The 22617-nt window shown below is 45.4% G+C and overlaps 1 protein-coding gene across 1 annotated transcript in view; it reads right to left on the minus strand.

Annotated features, from left to right (window-relative positions):
• The window catches only part of KCNK18 (potassium two pore domain channel subfamily K member 18), a 94297-nt gene extending 78905 nt beyond the window's left edge, over window positions 1-15392 (minus strand). Inside the window, exon 1 of the mRNA XM_069242447.1 lies at window positions 14927-15392. Coding sequence (XP_069098548.1) covers window positions 14927-15149 — 223 coding nt within the window. The 5' untranslated portion in view covers window positions 15150-15392. The remainder of the gene's footprint in view (window positions 1-14926) is intronic.
• Window positions 15393-22617: the final 7225 nt, after the last annotated feature.

The raw sequence follows: 22617 nt of genomic DNA on the forward strand, positions 1-22617 counted from the left end.
TCCTCTATAGCCCCCTCTGGATTCAGAGGAGAATGGGCTGTAGATTGCCTCTTGATTTCTATGTCTTGTCTAGAGATGGCTTTTAGCTGTCTGTTGTCCAAGACTTATTTTGGCCAGTACCAATACCTAAAGTGGGCTTTGGCTCAGCCCATTACTTACTACTGGTTGAGTTCTCTGTCAATCTCATTTAATTGGATCTTATTTCATGCCTCCCCTTTCTCTTTTTGTGTTTATCCCTTCCCTAAAGCATATATTCAATACCATCCTTTTGACTGGATGACTTGTATTCTTCCACAGGTTCACATAAGGGAAACACTTCTTTTCTTTTCCTTCCAGTATTCCTTGGGCTTGTGTGCTGCGTCCACCAAACATCCCCGTCCTCCACACATTCCATGTTGATCTTCCCAAGTTTGTACACTACTTCCCCCACCCCACCCCCCTCAGGTCTTTTTGTTTTGTTTTCATTTTCTATTTAAGAAACACCCCCACTCATTGTGTCCTTTCCCTACACATTAGAGACTGTCAGTTTTTTGGTGTGTTCTGTTGACCTGGATTTAATGTCAGACCACTCCTTTATGCAAAAGATATGCTTTTGGCAAACCTTTTATATTTTTTAATTTACCACTCTAAAATGGGTGTTAGCCATGTTTGAACAGTAAATGTAAACAAAAAACAAAATGGTGGCTCCATCACAACCTATACCCATGCATGCTTGGTGATTCATATCATCATCATAGCATCATGATTCATGCATGTGCATGCATGGTGAGATGTGCACATGTATTAATCATTAAACTGTTTTTTCTGATGTAGATTGTCATTAAAGATTTTTTCACTGTAGAGGATTCAGCTGGCTTTGAGGATGGTGTGGGCTGGCAATGGGGGTCCATGGAGTTCCACCAGGATGGGAGTGACATGACCATATTTCTTCAGCTTCTGGCTGAGACATTTTGTGACTTACAGGATGCCTTTAAAGCGTGCCAGTGTGGAGTCGGGGGGGCATTGAGCAAGGTGTTACCACCATCCACAAATGCCAGTATGAGGGGTGAACAGAAGTCACTTTCTAGAAATAGTTTTGCTTTTTTAGAAGAGGAAGCACTTTGAGTTTTGGCAATGTGTTGCCTGATGGTGAGGCTGGTGTCCAGGGTGAATCCAAGTGACTTGGCATTCACTGAAAGTTGAGGCTTGAAGCCATCAAGGTTCATGCCAATGAGCCAGGCTTCGACTACTTCTTGCTTGTTGTTTTTTGGCAAATAACATGAATTTGTTTGTATTTGGGTTGAGATTCAGGTAGGTGCTGGGTACTCGGGTCTGGATGAGGGGCAAGCAGTGTTTGAGTTTTGCATGTCTAGAGCAGAGAAGACTTTTAAGTAGGTGGATCTTGATGCTGTTTTCTGGGGTAAGAGTCCTAAGCGGCACTATGTAGAGGTTAATGATGGCAGGAGATAGGATGGGCCTGGGGGACTCCAAATATTACAGTGATCTTTTGGGACCTCGGCATGCCCATGTGAATGAAATGACATTGGTTGGAAATGTAGGAGGAAAAGTAGTGTAGGGCGCTGCCAAGTGAATCCAACCCTTATGTGATTCTGTGAGAAACAATGGGCATAAAAGAAATGTAGGCTTAGTTTTGTTGATGTGATCTTGGGTCTCCTGTATTTTTTTACTTGAAGAAGAGGTTGGTTTAATCGCACGTCTATGGAGTGTGGGATGGGTCAGTTAGGCAGGCAGTTGATGTAGTGCTTTATTGTCTTGAAGAAAGTTCTACTTCTATTGCTAGCTTCAATGATTTATTGGTACAGTACTTTGCTTTAGCTAATGTCATGAGCTGTCTGCATGTTGCACGGAGGACCTTAGCCCCATATTTATACTTGTTTAGTGCCGCATTTGTGTCATTTTTCTATGCAAAAACGGCGCAAACTTACAAAATACAATTGTATTTTGTAAGTTTGAGCCACTTTTGCGTCAAAAAGCGGCACAAATGTGGAGCTAAAAAAGTATAAATACGGGCCTTATTATTATACAGTCATGTAGAGTTCTGTTTTTCTTCCATTTTCTTTCCTGTATGCAGATTAAATGTTTATTGTTAACAAGGCCTTTGGATCGCCCAGAGGATCCAGGTCTTGATATGAGCTTATGCCTTTTAGTGGATGCATGGATGTTGAAATAGTTTTCCATAAAAGTGTTGAAATTGAAGGGTGTTGTTTTCAGACGTGGAGTTGGCAGGGTAAAGGATGTGTTCAAACACTAGTTTGTCAATGAAGAAGTCTTTGAAGGATGTGTAGGTTTGGTCTTTTCTTTTGGGTTGACCTTGGTTTGTTGGCAGGACGCTGAGTAGATAGATGGGAATGGGAAGGTGGTCAGTGTGGGTGTGTCAGAAGGATGAGAAGGTGAAGAGAGCCAGGAATTTTTCTGTGAAATTTTTGTTCTGTCCTGGAGGCCTGTAGATAAGATGGAAGACAGAGGTCTGATTTGAAGAGAATATGAGATTTTAGTGAGTGTGTTGCCTATGATGCAGAACCAGGAGGATTCATGGATGACAGCAAGGCCTCCTCCCTTCTTGCGTGTAGTCCCCAATGGATACCCTAACCTGTTTGACCTAAGATTTGTGATGATGAGGGAACGAGTCATATTTCTGTGATGAGAAGGACATCAAGCTTGTAATGGGTGATGAAGTCTGCGATGTATGATACGTTGTGTACTGCTCGTTTTGTTTGTTTCTCTGGGAGGGGGAGAAGATGGAGGTATAATGGCTGGTGCTAGTTGGAAAGAGCTGCCGGTTTGATCCTAGAACACAGATGGGACAGATATTATTATTTTGGTTTGTCTGGCTCCTAGCTGGCTAACGAAATCTATGTGCTGTGTTCAATAAGTCTGAGTAATTTTCTTTTTAATGGTCATACTTCTGTGAGCAACGTCATTAGGGCAAAGGTACCAAAACAGTTTAATTACTACTGTGTTTTTGAAAGTACAGTTTCTCTCAGCTTTTACTGCTTTTACTTGGTCAAATATCATGTGACATCATTTCTAGCAATGTCACAGATCAAAGATCATTTGATGTCATCATCACCATCACAAGGCTTGGCTCGTACCCATTAAGCTGCTCTGTAAGGTTGAGAAGCATTCACTAGCAGATTACTCAGTGTGACTGAGACACTTGTTTCCACATCTGGCATAAATTAGCGAATCAGTGGATTCAGAAAGCTATGATCTTGGTTCTGTTCAAATGGGTTAACGCACCTGAAAACAATTATTTGCAAAAGAAAATCTTTGCAATGGAAGCAAAGTGACGGCGTGACAAAGAGTCGTCGGACATAGAGTCATCTGATAACCCTAACCCAAACCAGTGTGCATGAACCTTGCATTTCTCTGAAGGTATGACCTATTGAGACAACGTATATGTGTTATAAATGGTATATGCAGGGGCGGCCAACAACTACTGAAAGTGGTGGGGAAGGCAAATGAGTGGGGATGGGTGCAAGGAGGGGGTAAATAAAATAAATAATATAAAAAATAACTTACCTTGATGCAAGGTGATGTCCTTCTTGCTCCAGTTTCCACCTTCTCTCCAGGCTTCAACTTTCCCTTCAATCCTGGAGAGAAGCACCAGAATTGGAGGGAGCAGTCTCTCTCAGTGTTCCCGAGGGCACTGGGGGCCTGTGTTTGTTCTCAGCCTAGCTGTCTAAGACAGCTGATTTGAGAGGTTTAAGGTGTGCATATCTGGCTAGCCATCGCAAGACAGCCGGCCAAATAGGCATGCACACTTTAAACAAGTGCACAAGCAGCATACCATTCCTCCCTGCTACTGGCACGTGGCTAGCCCTGCCCCATCATTGACAGTCGTTTCGGGAGCGGAGATCAAAACTAAAATGGTAATACATTAACTTTATTATTATTTTATTTTCCATCCCTGGCCAGTGTCTGGGGTCGTTTTTAACAGTGGGGCGATGCTCCTCTGCTATAATGGAGGAGTCTCCCCCGAGTATATTAGCACAGAGTAATTATGAGCCATCGTGAACACAATTGGTGTGAATGTACCTGTTGGACTTTTTGCCTTATGCAGGTTCATCCCCAGTCTTTTTGCCTCCTTCCTCCTGGTTTTTCTGACCTCTCGCTGTTGGCTCTAGGACTCTGAGCACTTTATCACTGCTGACCAGTGCTAAAGTGCAGGTGCTCTCCCATCTAAAGTTGGTATGATTGGCTTATATCTAATTGGCATATTTAATTTACCTATAAGTCCCTTGTACAGTGGTATCTCTATACCCAGGGCCTGTAAATTAAATACTACTTGTGGGCCTGCAGCGCTGCTTGCGCCACCCACTGAAGTAGACTTTCAAACCTGTCTCAGGCCTGCTAGCGCAGGGCCTGTGTGCACAGTTTTCTGCCACAGGGACCTGGCATCTAAACTTACTTGCCAGGCCCATAACTCCCCTTTTACTACATGTAAGTCAGCCCTAAGGTACGCCCTAGCTAGCCCTATGGGCAGGGTGCCATGTATGTAGAAAGGCAGGACATGTGCCATATTGCATGGCCTGTCCTGGTAGTGACAAACAGCCTAACTTGGTGTCTCACTGCTGTGGGTGCTGCCTTCTCATAGGATTGCATTAGAAATGCCCTGCCTAATGTGTAAAGGGTATTGTCTGATTTATGAGGGGTAGCGTAGGCGTGTTTGGTATGGTTGTGATGGTAATAATAAATACTGCTTACTGGTGTGGGTGTATTTTTTATTACTATCACAGAAATGCTACTTCTAGAAAGTGCGCATTTATCTGTGCTTATGACTCTGGTGTTTTGCAGCTTGACTCCAATCCACGTTTGGGCAGAGTGACAGTTGGGGCTTTGTGCATACTTTTCAGACAGCCTGTACACAGGGAGGGTGGAAGTGTCGCAGAGGTGCATCTGCATACTGAATAGTCTTCCTAGGATGAGAGAAGGGAGAGGCGGGGCACACCTACATTTGTAAAGGCTGTGCCCTGGCCTCACACAATAGGGTCGTTAACCCCCCACTGATGTTTGGAGCCTGTGCTGAAAGGAGAGAGGGGGCACTCCCAGAACCAGTTGTAACTGGCTGGGACCTCCTCTATCTACCATTGTAAAACACTGTAAGAACTGACTATAAGTACAGGGGAATTTTCCCCACAATTTGGAGACTCTTGGAATCATCTTGGAACTGGACACCAAGGGCTGAAAGGACTCACCAGGAACCGCCATGGACTGCTTTTGCTGTGCTGACCTGTGACCTGCCTGGTCACTGTGAAGGACTTGCCACTTGCTGCCTTTCCCTTGTGCTGGCCTGTAGCTGGGCCCTCCACCTGAGGACCTTGACTTAAGATTCTGCTCCCCAGGGGCAGGGTGCTGTGGCCCCTGACCCCTGCATCCATTTCTTCACGAGGGGTGCTTCTCCGTGGTTGCGGCTGCCATAGCGCTCATTGCAGTGCGCTTATGGAGCCTTGGGAGCTCGTAGGCTCCTTGCTGCATTGTGCCCCTTTAAGTAACATCACCGCAGCGGCCCGGGAAACTGGAAGAACACTCGCGCACCGCATCGGGTGCAGGCGAGTGTCTGCTTGGGCCCCAGGAGGGGTCCGATCTTCTTGTGGCTTCACAGCAGGACCAGGGGAAGGCGAGGGGAGTGCCCCCTGGCCTCTGCATTAGGAGCAGGGTGCTCCTTTTCTGCTGTTAGGTAAAACGGGCATTATTGTGGAAGGGCCAGTGGAGGCCCAGGGGGGCCCCCAGAGATCGCGGGTCCCAGGAGGGGCCTGTCATTAAACCGGAAGGGGTGTGTGGTGCCCCTCTCCTGCCCTAAATTGTTTTTGCTGGCTTTGGCCCCCCTCGTGAGGGCCAGATGAGGCCCTGGGGGGCCCCCAGTAATCACGGTCCCCGGAGGGGTCTGTCTATAAAAGAGAGGAGGTGCATGTCGCCCTCCTCTGACACCAAAGTATAAGGGAGGCCCCCGTTTTGCGCATAGGAGCGCCGGGGGCCCCATTGTTCGCCTTCTAGGCACTGGAGGTGCCTTCATCCAACCAGGTACTGTTTAAAGGACCAATATAGTTGCAATCCAAAGTTCTTTCTACAGACTTTTGTTTAATTCATATATTACCTACCTGCGTTTGATGTTTTTACATATGTGTATGCAAATGTTCCTTTTATGGACATGCTTGCTAATATGTTTTTCTAACTTGCCATATGTTTTCTAATGTTCCTACTATGGGCATTTTATGATATTCTTATGACAAGTGCTGTGATGTAATAACGTGTTTTCCTGACTACTGCTTATGTTGCAGAATACTGAGTAACCTGTGTGTTATGTGTGACTACTGCTAGTTTGCAGAGTAACTAATGTGTAACGTTCTGACAACTGCTAAGGTAGCAGGATAGTACTGATATGTGATGTTTGGTCTGATAATTGCCTTGTGTACAATACAGTATATTTTCATATAACCTGGTGTTGTGTTTCCTTTGTGGTGGGGATATTGCGTCATGTGTGTTGTGTGTGTTGTGCAAACGCTTTACACATTGCCTCTGGGTTAAGCCTGACTGCTCGTGCCAAGCTACCAAGGGGGTGAGCAGGGGTTATCTTGGACGTGTAACTCCCTTGCCCTGACTAGAGTGGGTAAGTTCTGCCTGGCTGAGGTGCATACCTTAGCCAACCAGAAACCCCATTTCTAACAGTACCCTAAATGAATCAAAAGTTACTAAAAACATTACCAGGTATTGCTGCACAGTGGCAGGCCTTTTGCCACATAGAGACAGATTACTTATCAGTTGCCGATTGCTATATATAGGTGTTAACCTGATATTAATAAGGGGGAACTTTTGCCCACAATGTTAACGTGTGTAAAACTGGCAAAACTGCAAAGTAATACTGATTCTTAATGTGCATCATTATACCACTTACTTTGCCTTTTCTAGCTGCATAATTTAGTTAACCCTGTTCCATAATGTGGTGCAGCCAGCCACATAATTCCAGTGGCCCTGATTATAATGCAAGATCATGTTAACAGCAAATACGAAGTCTTTGAGGCAGCCTGCAGTAAGATATTGTGGTAAGTTAAGTCTAACTATATGTTGCTAGTCCTTTTGCAGCTTGTATAGAACATAGAGTAAAGGAGGGCACAGGGCGGTACTAGGTGTAGTTTGTGGTCTGTCCGTCGCAAGGGCATGCAGGACAGGCGCAGGGTCATGTACCCGCAGGTGTCGTTCTTCAATCCACGTGCAGCTTCGTCATCACGCCATCCTTCGGTTGTAGGGGGTTACAGTGCTCTTTAAGGTGCGCGCCTAAACGGTCTCCTGGAGAAGAGTGTCCGAAAGGACGTTCAATGTAGTTCATTTACAAGTGTCTAAACCACAAAGGGCTATACATTGCACATATAACTTAACTTACATAGTATTTCTTCACGTAACAGGGAGGAGAGTGAGAGGTGAGGAGGATCTAGTTGTGTGTCCAGCTGTATTCCTCGACGACCCCCACCCCTGTCACAGGGGGCTAATGTAAGCATATTCCTTCTGGATATTAGCACCACGTCACAGTTGCCATTTACTGATCTGCCCTCTACTTCACATTGCGGTGGGGCACGGGGTGGCAACCGATGCATGCTCGAGGTGGGGGCAATTGGAGCTTCCTTGGATGGGGCAATTGAATCTTGTTCTGGGGTGAGAGACTAATCAGTGAGCCTGGGTATGTTTGATCGAAATAGCATGTTTTAGAAGGAGGGGTTGATGGGGTCAGTTATCAGAAATTGTTGCAGTGTTTTGGGGGTGCAGGCCTGAAGGTTGAAGATGCATGGGAGTTCCCTAAAACTCTCTGGTGGCTGTGCACTCGTCGGAAATAGATGACGGGAAAATTCAGCTGGAGCTGGTGGCACGTCAGGAGGGATGTGTTTCAGTTATGTGCAGGGTTATGCTTGCTTGATGATCCTTTTCGTTCGGTTCTGTTGTTGCTGCTGGCGAATGTCAGTAGGCAGTGCAGCTATTGATGGATATATGCCATGTGTGATGACCACAGCTGGCCCCGGCTTAGAACCAACAGTGACTATCAGTCTGGGACATGTAGCTTTCATTTTAGCATTGTAAGTATCAGGTTAAATCGCCTAGCACGAATATAATGTTGGCTACATAAGGCATGAGTTTCTATTTTATTGGGCTGCAGGTGAAATGTTATGATGTTCATATTTTTTTTATTTGCTTTGGGAAGTCTTGATGTATTTTTACATGACATATTTGACACGACTTGTGAGGTTTCCATGATTTTCAAGATGTTTTGTTTCTGGATTCACATGACTTCTTGCAATGGCTCAATTAGTGCTCTGTCTCTGGGAGCCAATCTAAACCCATAGCTCGGGTCTAGCTCAGCCCTTACCATGAATGCTCCACAAGGGTCATAGCTTAGTGAGATTCTGGGTGTTTGACTCAAATTTCCCAACTAATAAAGCACTTGGCCACAGGGTGAATGTGTGAGGTGGCTAAGGTTCGGTGTGAGTGTTTCCATGAGGAGTAGGGCCAGTACTGATTTGTGTTAGGTGGAAACTGGGGCTGAGTTAGAGTTTAGGGGATGGGTGCTACATTGGACAGTAACAGAGAAACCTGTCTGCCAAACTCAAGGTCTGCCTGTCTGATTTTGAGATGGGAGGACAGCAAGTTTTACACCAACAGGATGAAATATAATCCAATGGTGCGTAACCTCCTCCTACGGCCCGTCAGAGGATGTGCTGTCGAAAGTAAGCCACCCATTTATTCAGATGGGTGTTTATATCCTAGCAAAGAAGGGCAGTAAAAAAGAAAAATCATTCCCACACCATGGGAGAAAACTCCCATATCAACTCCCAAGATACAGGGGTCATTATTTTTTTTATTTTTAAAAAACAAACTTCTGTTCTGGGAGTTTATTTTTGATTTTAAAAAAAACTTTGACAAAGATTGACAGCCAACCATTATGTTTGATGGAACTGTCCATTAACCTTTTGCTACACTGACAGGAACAGCCATGACAGTGGTTCCTACTAACGTATAGAAATGAAGGACATCTCCAAATTTGGTGGGTGGAGTAAAGGCAATAAAGTTCTCCATCACTATGTCTGCCTTTAGTTCATCTTCTAAATCCAAAATCAATCCCTCTGTATAGCGTGGCAGAGGGGTGGAAAAACAATAGTTTGGAATGCTACTCCATGGGATTGCCAGTAATTAGACTACTTGCAAGCGTTTGTCCTGCCACCTGTTGGGTGTTTGATTGGCAGGAATATGCCTAGGAACCTGAGAGTGACATAGCTGTCCAAGTCTACTACTGCCAGTTTTGGTAATTTCTAAAAAAATAGTAAATTTGCATCCATTCCAGGAGTATTTCTAAGGGGTAGGTTTGCCACTTTTCTGGTAAACGGGTCCTAAGGATATCTAAGTACCTGATCCAAAAAATGAACAAGTTAAAACCTGTTAAAGAATTCTGGATGGTAAAGAAAACAACAATGTCATAGCAAACCAGACTCAGGGTCCACAGACCCAACTACCAAGCCAAGAATGTACTTATTTGGGGGTGGTGTCACACTCCAAACACCTCCCCGAATCTAAGCCCCTGATTCTCTAGTTTGCCCACCTCTACATAAGAGCTTTTGATTACTCTCTAGGGACACTTGTATTCTTTGGAATTAAATAGCCCCTGTGCTTCCCTGAAAAGTCCATTGGTGACAGCTTTCCTGTCAGCTCTCCCCACAAAACCAGTGTCCACAATGTTTAGTATCTGACAGGGCCCCCCACAATGCACAGAATTGCCCTACCTGCCTCTGCTTTGATTTTATCATATAAAGGAGCCAATGTCAGTATGTAATTGCTGAACTTCATCAGCATTTCTTAGCAGACATAAACCTGAGCATACCATTTCCTAGATGCTATTAATGCTTTTAGAAGCTTCGTCCAGCTCTTGCTGAACTAAAAACCTGACTCTTTACTTCCGAGGATGTCTTCTCAAGTTTGACTTGTCTTAGCGCCAAGAGACCAATCACTGGTCATAATGCACTTTATAAAAATCAATACCATAACATGAAGTGATAAGACATGACATGATGACATAAATCCCCAGGAAGTGGAGGCAAATAATTACTTGGCTGTGCTTGAAATATGATTGAGAGTAAGCACTGTTAATGGGAAGGACTTACTCTAATGTGCATAGCGGTAGCAGGTTTGAATGGTAGATACTGTGGGTCTGATCCACAAAAATGCCTCCTAAACCTAGACCCATACTCCTATTCACAGGTGTAGATTCACCAGTTTAGAGAATTCATATACATGCAAAGTAATAGTCCAGGAAAGCTGTGCAGTTGCAGCCCTCTGGGCGCACTGCTTGGAATGTCGTGGGACTTTATCTATTTCCCCACTGCAGTGCGTACGTGCACCTGCTATGCAAATGCAGATTAATTTATTTTTTCTCCGTGGGAAATGCATTTCCCCTTGAAGAGACCACTTTCGACACATCAACGAAGACAGGCGGAGCTCTATTCCCCTTCGCATTTAAGAAGGGAACTTAAAACCAGCCCTTTGCTGGAGGAAATCTCTTGACCATTTCCAGGGTTGGAAAGAGTAAGAGAGGAGTTTGTGAAACTACAAACAAACAAGTTGGTGGGCATTCGCAGACTCATTCCTCATTGCTTACCTTGGGTTTCTTAGTGCGTAAATGTAGGAACTGATGGCGTGCTATTATGCTGCAGTAAAATCAATTACACATATGCCAGGTATGTTTATGACTGTAAATTGGTTTGCGATTCGGGCCTAAAAGTTGCATAAGTCAATTGTGAAGGTTGAAACTCCCAGATATCCAGTGAGAAGACAGCAGATGAAGTTGCTGTGGCCAGCTGCGTTTACCAGACCCTCACCAGTTCAATCATCCACTCCCCATCAATACTCCACATTTTACGCTCCATTTCCCACCACAAGACAGCAACCCCAGGTACCACACAGCAACGTGCATTGCTCAGTAGCATGGGTACGGGTCTCTAACCACAGTTAAACAGCTAATGATATTTAACGTGTAAAACGTTGCACCTTCGATTAAAAATGTAATTAGAAAACGCATCTTTTCACTTAGAACAGAAGGAGTGAGTGTTTCACTGAGGAAGGTAATTATTGGCAAATACGTACTGGAACTAAAATAGAACGGGAGCAATGATTTAAATGTTTCCACCTTTTAGCCTCTAACTGGAGACCAGTTTAAGCTTTAATGTCATTGTGAAATGGCTCTGCTGCAAACTGCTAAGTGAAATGGCATTTCAGGTAGTTCGTGGGTGGGCAGCTAATGCATAACCACCCTAAAGAAGTGCAGAGCATATCTGTTACCGAAGGTTTCACGGGAGACCGAAAATCTCCCCTGAAAATTGTTATGCAATCTCTGGCCAAAACTCCTAAGAAACGTGTGTTTTTTAAAAATAAATACTAGGGAGGGAGATATTGGAGGGTCGCATTGTAAGCAAGAAGTAAGACCCGGGGGTGGGGGAGAGGGAGAAGTAGTTCATGAAGCAGATACAACAGCACAGCACATTACACTTTGCAGTAAGACACCTCAGGGGGCCGAGGCGCCTACCGCATGGATATTAATGCAAAGATTTGTATACAATCTACCAGTCAACGGTTAAAGACAGACCGGAATGCCAATGCCATTCAACCTCTGCGGTCTCGTTTTGAGATAAATAATACAAGTGCCATTGGCTTGGTTACAAATGCAACGAGGCTCATTATGCATCCGTGACTTTAAATGTGGGCGGACTTCGAGGAGTATGAGCCCCAGATGAGGCATACCTGATTTAGGAAATTATTATGGATGTTCTGGCGTGGAATGTAATGTTTATCCCACCCCTTGAACTGCGGGTTCGATATTGGTTGGGTGTGATAAATATCCTTACTGAAAGTTAATCCCTCCAAAATGAGGAATAGCATAGATTTTGGATCTTTCTGCACATTCCGTTTTTTTCTGGGCATTTTCCAACAATAAGTATTTGAAATCTGGCACGCTGATATGTGCCGTTGGAAAACTGAAGGAATGCAGGCGTTCTCACACCTGGGAATTAATTTGAGGGCTGCGCCCAATTCCAATGTATTATTCCAATCCCTGACAAATCAGGGATTTGCACAAAGGCCGGACATTTCAAGCCCAGCTGGATGACCATAGACAGAGTCCGAATCAGGTAGACAGCATTATGAATGGAGGCGCCACTACAAGTGTACCTCAGAGGCAGGGAAGGCTGGAGAAAGGTCAGGTGCCTTTCACCCCGCTGAGGTTGATAATATGACCCCAGAGGTGTCACCAAGTCTGCCCTAAACGCAAATAAAGGCACAAGTCTGTCAAGAAATCTCACAGGTTTCACGTTTTAAGGCAAGTAAAATAGCTTATTGTATTTAAGCACCTCCTGCAGAGACGGAAGTGTGTGAGTCTGCAGCAGGGGGCATGGGAGAACACATTGTGGGAACCTGACTGTTCAACTTAGTAGGGTAAAATCTCCCTGAGACAGACACATTCTATGTGCGTGAGAAGCAGTGGGCTGTGGGAACATATTCCTGAGTTTTGTATGGGAATTTTACAGCAAGTGTTTGCTAAAGTGTGTTAGCACAGAAATATTTACTTTAGCCTCAGAAAACTTTTCCCGCTTTCCGAGTGGATATGGAGTTTGAGCAGTACTACACCTTTCATTGAATACTTTGGCAGATCTCGTAAAGATAGACGTGCCAACTATATGTAAAATAGCTCAGTGGATTAAAATGTATGCCGCATGAACTGGTGCTTACCTTTCATTCCTGGACAATCCAACAATGGTTGAGGAAACACTTGCAGAGATCTTTAAATGAAGAATGGGCTCAGCTCCGTTGGTTGAGTACTGGTTGTAGGGATACAAGTGTTTCCATATTATAGGTTCGAACGTAACTGAAGCACCGTGAGACAATTCAGTTTGTGGTTTGTGCTACAGAAATGGTCAAGCAGCCGGATGAAACTGTATTTTCTTGCCTTTACCTTGTGTTCTTGTCACACAGGTGGTTGTGCTTGCACATCCTTTAGCATCTCAAACTGATTTATTGCTCGTGGGAGTAGATTCAGGCAGGAACTACTGCAACATTTGGAGTTGCTGCTAGCCATCTGTCTTGGGACCACAATATAAAAACACAAGGTAAATATAGAGCCTGTTTTATGGTAGTCTACTGCCGTTATTCGTGGTCTAGATTTGTATGATTTAATTAAAGATGTGCTAAAACAACAAGGTGATGGATGGAATGCTTGAATTAATCTCAGCCACTGGCAATAGCCCAGGGTAGCAAATCGATCCATCGATTTTTCACCCACCATGCCACCTCAGTCTGGACTCAGCCATTTGCAAATCAGTCTTGCAGCCGCTCCTCATAGGAACAGTCCAGCCTGAACTGCCTAATTGCAATTGCCGGCCTAAATGCACCGGGTATGCCCAGACCTAGGTACTGGGCTCACTGTGCTACTGGAATCAAGCTATACCTGGCTGAAGAGTCCTAAATAGGGTGAAACCAGCCCTAGGTTGCTTGAGTTCTGGTTCACAAGGACCTGGCTTGGAAGTTGAGGTTGGACTGTTCCCATGAGGAGTAGGGTCAAGACTGATTTGCATACGTCTGGGTCCTAACTCAGGTGGAATGGTGGGCAAAAAAACAATGGAATGGGATGTAGCTCTGACCGATTAGCAGTGGCTGAGATTAATTCCAGCATCCCATCCATCACGTTGTTGTTTTTTGATTCAAGACAGGTCATGATAAAATGCAAGCAAGCAGTTTTTCATTGGTGCTTAAAAGAAGCATTTAGCCAATTTTTAAGCACTCACTCATTTGCCAATAAGGCAACTGAGGCACAAAGAGATAAAACAATTTGCCCATGATCACACAAGTTGGTTAAGTAGGGCAACCTCGGATTGGATTCAACTTTTCTGGTTCTAAAATTTACAATTTAGTCACTGGGCACATCTCTACACACTGCATAACGCTTTTAAGCAGAAGGGTGGTCAAAGATGATTCTAAGTTAAGTTTTTATTTTATTGCTATATATAAGCAGACTCGAACATATCCCCTTTACAGAGGAGCTGGGAACATGGTGCATATTACATGATGGGAATCCGTAGACTGGTGGGGTCTTGGGTGACATGACAATCTTACAACTTTTCTGTAATGTGTCCCAGAGACTATCTTGTGCTCAAACTCTATTCCACCATTTTCCTCCTGCCCTCCTGCAAACCATCTACCTCGAAATGACCCATACGCCACAAAAAGGGCTTCCTATGTATTTCTTTAAGTAAATAAATATGTAGGTTTAACCCATACAAGTTTGTGAGCAAAGCCGTCAATGCAACCTACACTGTAAAGTGTTTGAAAGGAGACCTGGGTTTGGGCTGTCTGTGGCAATGGAAGGACTAAAAATAATCATGCTTTCTCACTTGCCAACACTGAGTGGCCATGGACTTCTAATTTACCTACACGAGCAACATTATTAGTAGCATAACAAGAATGCCATGGGCCCTGCTGCAAGCAAGGAACGCGGCCCCTTTAACTGCTGTTAGACTAGTAATATACAGAAATAATAAAGGTTCGATAGGTCCCACAGGGTTCTGGGCCCCGGTGCTATTGCACCACTGCACCCATGATAGCTACTGCAATAAAATGGGAACTTTTAGAAACACTCTCAGCCAGTCTTAACTGGGTTAAATGCATTTTATGTGTTTTAATACATTGTATTCCTCAAGCAGCTGTTAATGAACCCAAACAATAAAGTTAGAATCTAAACAATAAAGTTTGTAGAAGCATGCAAATACACCAACAATGTAGCCTCAGTAGAACGAGGCAATCAAGCATTTAATTCTGGCTATTCCCAGCAAAGAGTATGTCATATACATTTTAACCATCACTAATGCTAGATCTTCCTCAGTACTGTCCAGACAGCACCTACCATCTGAGTCACAGGTGCTCTGGGAGATGTTCCAGAGTTGGTCTAGGAACTCGTCGTACTCCTCAGTGCGCGGGTCCACGCTGCCCTCGATCTGGGTGAACATGAGCGCCCCCAGGAGACTGTAGACCACCACGGACAGGATCAAGCAGACGTGCGGGAAGGCGGCCCAGAAGAGCCGGCGCCACCGACTCTCCTTCGGCCGAGCGCGCCCCACCCTGCTCATAGCTGCAGGCCGGCCGGGCTCGGCAGCGGCTGGAGTCAGTAGGGCTGGCGGGAGAGTCTGCGCGGTTCTTCTCCACAGTGCAGCCAGAAACAAGTCAGTGGGGAGGGCAGTGGAACAGCACCTATCCCATCCTGGGCGGTGGTGAAGTGATAGTGGAGGTTGTAAGTGGCTCCAGGTCCGTCGATGCGGAGCTCCCCTTCGAAGCTCCTCAGAAATGCAGAGCTTTGACTGCAGCCTGCATCTCAGAAGACGAACAACTAACTCTCAACTAATCATGCTGATTCAAATGCCCATGTCAGACTGTAACACACTGCAGCCAGGAGAGCGATTGCTATTGATCGCGCGTCATAATGTACGCAGCTGGCCATGCTGGGTCTAAGTGAACCTTCTGCTTTTATTGTGCTCCCCACCGTGAGTTCCTCCGTGTTTGCTGCTCCTTAATGCGGCAGAAATACACTCCCTGATAATGGGTCTCGGAGCGGAGTAAGGGAGGGGACCTGGATTGAGATGTGTAACACCTAACCCCCCCTCTCTGCTCTATCACACATCAGTTGACAGTAGTGCTAGGTGGCACAGGTACTCTGAAGCGGCCATAGAGATGCAAGCAGCACGCAGTCGAGCACTACATACCATGACGTAACATAACACAGCGGGAGAGTGGAAGGGGAGCAGCTGAGGAAAAGTACGACTTAAGAGCTGGAAAGAAGAAAATGGGCCCGGTGGCCGCTGTTTAAACTATGAAACACAGCACTAGTTCGAGCTTAGTGGGCCTGTAAGGCCTCTGGGCTCCGGTGCCACTGCACCTGCTGCACTAATGAAAGTTACGCCTCTGGGTTTACTGCAGAGGTCTGTTCTAAGCCGCACACACCAATCTAAGATCCATTGAATAATTAAATTAATAATTAAAACCTCTGTTTGTTCCTCAGTGGCAGAGGTGGCTCCTTTGGTATGGCGAAGGAGCATCGCCCCTCTGGCTGAGCCAGCAGCAGAAAAATAAAACAATAGTTGACTGAGCCACGGGAGGTGGGAGGAGGAATGGAGTGCACCTAAGTGCGCATGTGTGTTTGGCCGGCCGCCTCAGGCGGCCAACAACACATGCGCACTTAGGTTTCCCCAGCCTGGCTGTGGTTAACAGCTGGGCTGGAGAAACTTGACAGACCCCAGGGTTGTGTCTGAGCAGAAGTCCAAGCCGCTCAGACCAATCCTGACACTACTTTCATGCTAGCTTTAGCATGAAAGCAGTACTAGGATTGCTGGGGAGCCTGTACTGGTGTCCCAGTGAATGCTGGGACACCACATTGACGGGACAAGAGCGAGGCAGCAGGAGACTGCGGTCCGAGGTAAGTTTATTTTATTATTATTTTTTATTATTTTCACCCTCTACCCCCCCCCCCTTGAAATTTACAGCAGCCACTGCTGCTCAGCAGACTAGTCCCTCTGTGGTGTGAGTTGGTCAATACATTTCAAATTCAATAGATGATAAAGGAAAGTGATAGAGGGGGTGAAGGGAAGGTCAACCTGCAGAGTAAGGGAGACAAAGCAAAACTATCTCTCCCTTAGAGTTAATAGCGGGAAATCTAAAGCCGATGGGACAATATTTTTATTAAGGATATTTAGTGCTTAATAATATGCCAGACTATGTTTCTGATTCAAATATTCTGTTGTACAGCTTCACGGCATGGAAAAGTGAGATAGAAAATGAAGGAGAGAAAGGTGGGAGGTAAGCACTGCAATGAATGAGAGAACAATATGTGTGACTGAGTCTCAGAAACAGAGTAAGGGGGTGAGTGAGAAAAGGAGCTTTGTGGATTAACCCACCACTTTGAGATCACTCACTCCATGTAGAGACAAGATAGGGAAAGGAAAGAGCTGTAAACAGTACAACTTTTGTTTACAAATGTCAGAGAGGGACAAAAGGTTCATGTCTAGTCTGTCCTTCGTAGAATGTCCAGTGTGACCTCTGGCACAGTTTCTCAAGCATTACCAGGTGATCCACCAAAGGTTGGTTGGAAACAGGGCCCTCGAGATAGGCTAACATCATCACTTGCCCTTAGAATATGACAACATGACATGACATGAACATGACAAGAAAACCTCAATAACATGAACAGAACTGGTGCTATGAAGATGTCTAGGAAGCCTCGTTCCATTTATAAGAATGTGAGGAACCTGGAAATTCCTTTCAACACGGAAGTCTCATTCAATCGCCTAATCAATGTAGTCGTCAACTGTATCAACCCACAGCTCTTTCTCCTCCAAACTGATGAGCGACTGTATCTGTTGTGAACCTTGGTTATAACATCTTCAGACTATTACAATATCGCTTACCCTGGAATCAAGAAGAAACTCATTGACATGCTGTAAAGGTTGCCTTGGCCAGCCCAGAGGGCAGGGTGCAATGTATTTAAAAAGTTGGATATGTATTTTTCAGTTTTAAATATCCTGGCAGTGAGTATGTTTCAGTTTTACAAGCTCTGGTAGTGAAAAAGTCATAAATTAGTTTTTCACTACTGCAAGGCCTACCTCTCCCATAGGATAGCATTGGAATTACCTTATTACACTTTATTAGTGTGATTTCTAAATGGGAATAGGTAGTCAGTTAATGTTTGGTGTCTTTAGAATCATTATTTAAAATCCTGGGGGGCCTTCTTGGGAGTTTGCTCCAGGCCCTCCTTCACCAGACTGAGAGGTCCTCTCACAAGGTGCCCGTACAGAAGCTCAAAGGAGCTGAAGGTAACCCCCTTCTGCAGTGAAATAAAAGGCATGGCAGGAGAACGTCTCACTCCTCCCCAAGGGCTCCAACAGGCCCATGATTATGGCTTTGAGGGTCTTGTTGAACCTCTCAACAAGCCCATTGGTTTCAGGGCGGTAAGGAGTGGAGAACTTGTTAGTTACCCCACACTCCTTCCACATGGCCTTCATGTATGCCGAAACGAAGTTGGTACTACTGTCTGACACCACCTCCTTAGGGAACCCTACACAGTAAATGTCCCCTTCTGTGCCTTGACCACTGCGGGCACAGTTGCCATCCTCAGAGACAAGGATGAACCTGTGGTCCATGACTATCTTTGGGTCCACAGGCCCAACACTGTTGATGCCCCTCCCTTTCAAAGGGGGGTGCCAATGACAAGAAAAGGTTTCAGGGGAGCCTTGTGCTTCCTTCCTGACTTGTCACTGGCCTGGCAAGTAGGACAAGATCTGCAGAAAACATCAAAGGCCCTCCACATTTGAGGCCAATAAAAATTGATGATGAGCCTGTCAAAGGTCATGTACTGACCCAAATGACCTGCCAGAGGAATATTATGAGCCAGCTCTAGTAGAAAGGCACTTGTGCACTGGAAATCCACCAAGACACGTTTTGCCCCAAGCTCAGGAAACTTGGGCTTGCTATACAGGAGACTATCCTTCCAGTAAGTCAGGAGATCACCATAGGTGTCACAGGCTGCCTGGGCCTTGGGCTCCTGCTGTAGGCCCACAACAGTAGGGTACTCCATCTGCCCCTTGCAGAAATCTTCCCTGGTGGGATCCCCTTCCTGTTGCCAGTTGGCCACCTCAGGTAGGTTCCTGGTGGCAACATCCTCCCATGAGGGCTCTGGGGTGTCCCCCTCAGGTTTAACCTCGTGCCAGACCACAGGAGTTTCCGGAACAGGTTTCCAGCACCCCTTGCTCTTCGTCTTTTTGGCAGCCACCTGGGCCATTCATCCAGGCTCCAGGTCCTCCTGACTACCCTCTCGGGCAGCCAGGGGCTGCGTGGTCAGGCACACCCATTCAGGCAACATTAACATATTCAGGTAGGACCTGAGCTCCACCTCCTTACAGATGGTGTATTTCAGTAATTTCCAAGCAGACAATTCAGAGGCATGGACAGACTCACAGCTACTCTCAAGGAACCTGAGACCCCACCTCACTTAAGGGGAACCAGAGCCACTGGGTAGTGAGTCTCATGGTTGTCAGCTGCAACAACTTGGTTGGAATACATTAGGGACTACCTGCTATGAGGTCACTAGATCAGTGGTTCCCAACCTTTTGATTTCTGTGGACCCCCATTTTATCATTACTGGAACCTGGGGACCCCCACTGAGTCATTATTGGAATCCATGGACACCCCCACTAAGTCGTTACTGAAAGCTGGGGACCTCATCTGTTCATATTATTTCATTTTCTTAGCAGTCGCGGACCCCCTGAGGAGGCTTCGTGGATCCCCTGGGGTCCCCGGACCACAGGTCGGGAACCACTGCACTAGATGATTTCTGACATTTGTCATGATGGCTTCAGTGTCCATCACACTCTCTGCTTTCTGCCCATTGCTGGTGACCCACTGCCTGTATTTCCTAGTGTTATTAGGCATGTGAGTTCTCTGCACCATCTCTCCATCACCCAGGGACACTATGGTAACCTATACACTGTCTCCCACACTATCTGGGACAATCTCCTCCCCAAGTGCGACAATAACCAACCCCAGAGTCTGCCCACCAATGGGGAGCTGTGCCCACTTGGGACACTTAGCATCCCCTTTGTAGTGCCCAACCTGTTGACAATCATCACACTTAGGAGGTGCGTTCCCTGAAGACTTACTATCAGGGAACCGCTTCTCTTTCTGCTCAGGTGGGGATTGAGTGTCCTGAACCTTGGAACTATTTTGGGGATTTTTGAAAACTCCTTGTTTTTCATTTAACTCTCCCTCCTTATTCTGATGGGGACCCTGCCCACCCCTTTGGTGCTCCCCCCAGATACACTCTTGTAGACCCTAGAGCTGAGTCAGCAGTCCACCCCCTTAGCAAGCTCCCTGTGGCCAGTGAGCTTACTATCAAGGAATTGTTGATGCAGGCCTTGGAAACAGTTACTGAACATGTGCTTTCTAGGAAGTAGATCAGACGTTCCTTTGTAATCATTCACCTTACTGCCCTTCACCCAACCATCCAGTGCTTGCAAAAGGAATCCACAAAACCCACCCATGACTGCTGGGGCTGTCCTTGAACTTCTGCCTGTAATTGTTGGTGGTAAGGCCATATTGTCTGACAAGGGCTTCCTTCACGGAGGATACTTCGCCTGTTCCCTTCTCTTGGGCATGTAGGGTGTCCCTCTCCTCATTAGAAATGTGCATCCACAGACTAGCCCCCACTCCTCTTCAAGGATCCTGTGCATCTGTAAAGCAACCTCATAAACTTCAAAATATTTGCCAATGTCATCCCCCACAACAAAGTCAGGCACCAGACCTTAAGGGATGTGGACCCTCTTGTCGCAGTAGGACACTGTATGTATGCTGCCCCCATTGATGCTGGACTCCATCTACTTAGCTCCGATGTCCAGCTCTCCGGAACCTAGCTCATTAGACATTCTCCTTTCCTCCATGGCTAGTCTCCTTTCCTCCAAGGCTATCTTAGCCTCAGTTGTTTCTTTTATCATGTGGGCGGAGCTCCCAGTGTTCTGCTACACGGAATTCCGTGGAGTGACCAAAAAATTTCATGAACTGTGTGAACGGGTGGAGTTGTGCTCGGCCGCCCGCTCGCTCTGTGTTGAAAAGCAACTGGGAACGGCACCACGGGGTCGCATGCAAACAGCCATTTTGTTTTTCCTATTCTGTGCATGGTGCTAAGCCTACTTTTTAATCCAATTTTTAACTTTGCAATCCTTACTTTGTCCTACGTATCTTCCCCTGTTTTTAATTTGTTTCATTAGTATGTGTGTTTGTGTATTTTATGCTTTTGCAGCTTTTTTTTTATTTTCCGTGACTTTTAATCCCTTTTTTTGTTTTCCCCTAACATTCTAATTTCTTCCCCTCTATTCCTTCTCTTTCGTTTCTTTTTATTATTCATACCTAGTGTCATGGCAGAGTGTAGGTGAGTCGGCACCAGTGCAGGGAGTGTAGCTAACTGCACACATTGTGGGTGCCGGCACCACAAGGGAGTGCAGACACACTTCATTTTCAGCAAGGCGGAGGTGGGTGCACTGTTTTGTTTTTTAGCAGCACATCGCTCCACATGCTAGCAGCAGGTGGCAAGCCTGTGCGTGGTTACAGTCTGCGGGAGCGTCGGTTACTGTTGGGGAGGGTGCATCATTGAGCGCACAGGAGCAACTGACGCACTGCTTGTCCAACATCCTCGACCAGGAGCAGGACCTCCTCGACCTGCTGGGTATCCAGGTTGCGGGTCCTGGTGAGTACTAGTAATTACTGATTTTTGTTGTGTCCTACAATGACCCTACATTTCTGTTTTTTTTAAATAGCATGCTGCTCACACTCAGAGGTAAGTTAAGTTCAGGTAACGTTATGAATATTATGTGATTCAATTTGAGCGAGCCAGGTGGTTGTGCTCCCTAATTCTGCTCATTTCCGTAGGTGCTTGGTTGGGCTGATTATTTAAGAACTCATGCTGACTTCTCTTTCCTCCTGTCACTACGATAGTGGTGCTGTGGCAGTAATAGTAATATCAGTGAGTTAGCATTCTTTGTGTCTTTCTTTTTATGTAGCTGGTATGGTCCCAAGCAATCTCCCAGTGGTGTTTAGTATGCATCTATGCATTTAAAAGAGAAACTGACTGAGTTGGACCATCAAAGTGTGTTGCATTTGCGAAGCAAATCTCATTAATTGCAAAGCATTAGTATTTCCAAATATAGTTTAGGAAATTTGGAATAGGGCATAGGTAAGGTTTCTGAAATTAGGAATAGGTTAACTCGATAATATAGGCAATATGATTTAGAAAAGTAGATTGTCAATATGTTACTGCCTTTGCCTTTCCCTGTCAAAATATGTTCTAGGAGATTAACTGTACCACTAATCTATTTTTGTTATCTTCTGAATTTCTTACATGAGCACCCAACTGCAAGAAGAATGCATCAGAGGGTCAGGCCAAGGAGGGTGCCACTGCCAGTGCCACGGCAGGTGGAAGTACCACCGCCACCAGCAGCCCCGCAGTTGATGGCTTTGCTGGTCCCAGTAAGTTCTTGTAAATATTATTTATTTCTCTAGCTTTTACCTCTTCCCATTAGACTAATCTTTCCTCCTTTCTCTTATACTGTTACTTTTTTTTCGAATCCTCTTAGTTCTATATAATGTTTATTCTTGTTATCCCTCCCAGCATTATCCTTTTTTATATATTTCTTGTTTCTGTAGCCGATTTCCTCCTGTCTCTACTAATCTGTAGCTTAAGCTTTCTTCTACTTGGTTATTAAGCTTTCCCTCTCCCATGTGGACTGGTACTGTAAAACTAAAATCATAGATTAGGTACTTTACTGTGAAGATTGCAGAGTTTGCAGACCAAGCAAGATATTCTGTGGTTGTTTGTTGAGAAGGCTTTCTATTTCTTGCTCATGCTCAAATGACGAGAGAGTGACCATGGTTATAGTGACCCCCCACCATGCTGCATTGTATTGTATGTATTATATTATTCAGTATCCCAGTAATTTCGATGACAGTGCAGCATGGCAGAAAAGTAGTATGAGGATGGCCCCATTGCATTTGCCAACCAAA

Source organism: Pleurodeles waltl, chromosome 6 (assembly GCF_031143425.1).
Source record: "Pleurodeles waltl isolate 20211129_DDA chromosome 6, aPleWal1.hap1.20221129, whole genome shotgun sequence".
Taxonomy (NCBI): Eukaryota; Metazoa; Chordata; class Amphibia; order Caudata; family Salamandridae; genus Pleurodeles; species Pleurodeles waltl.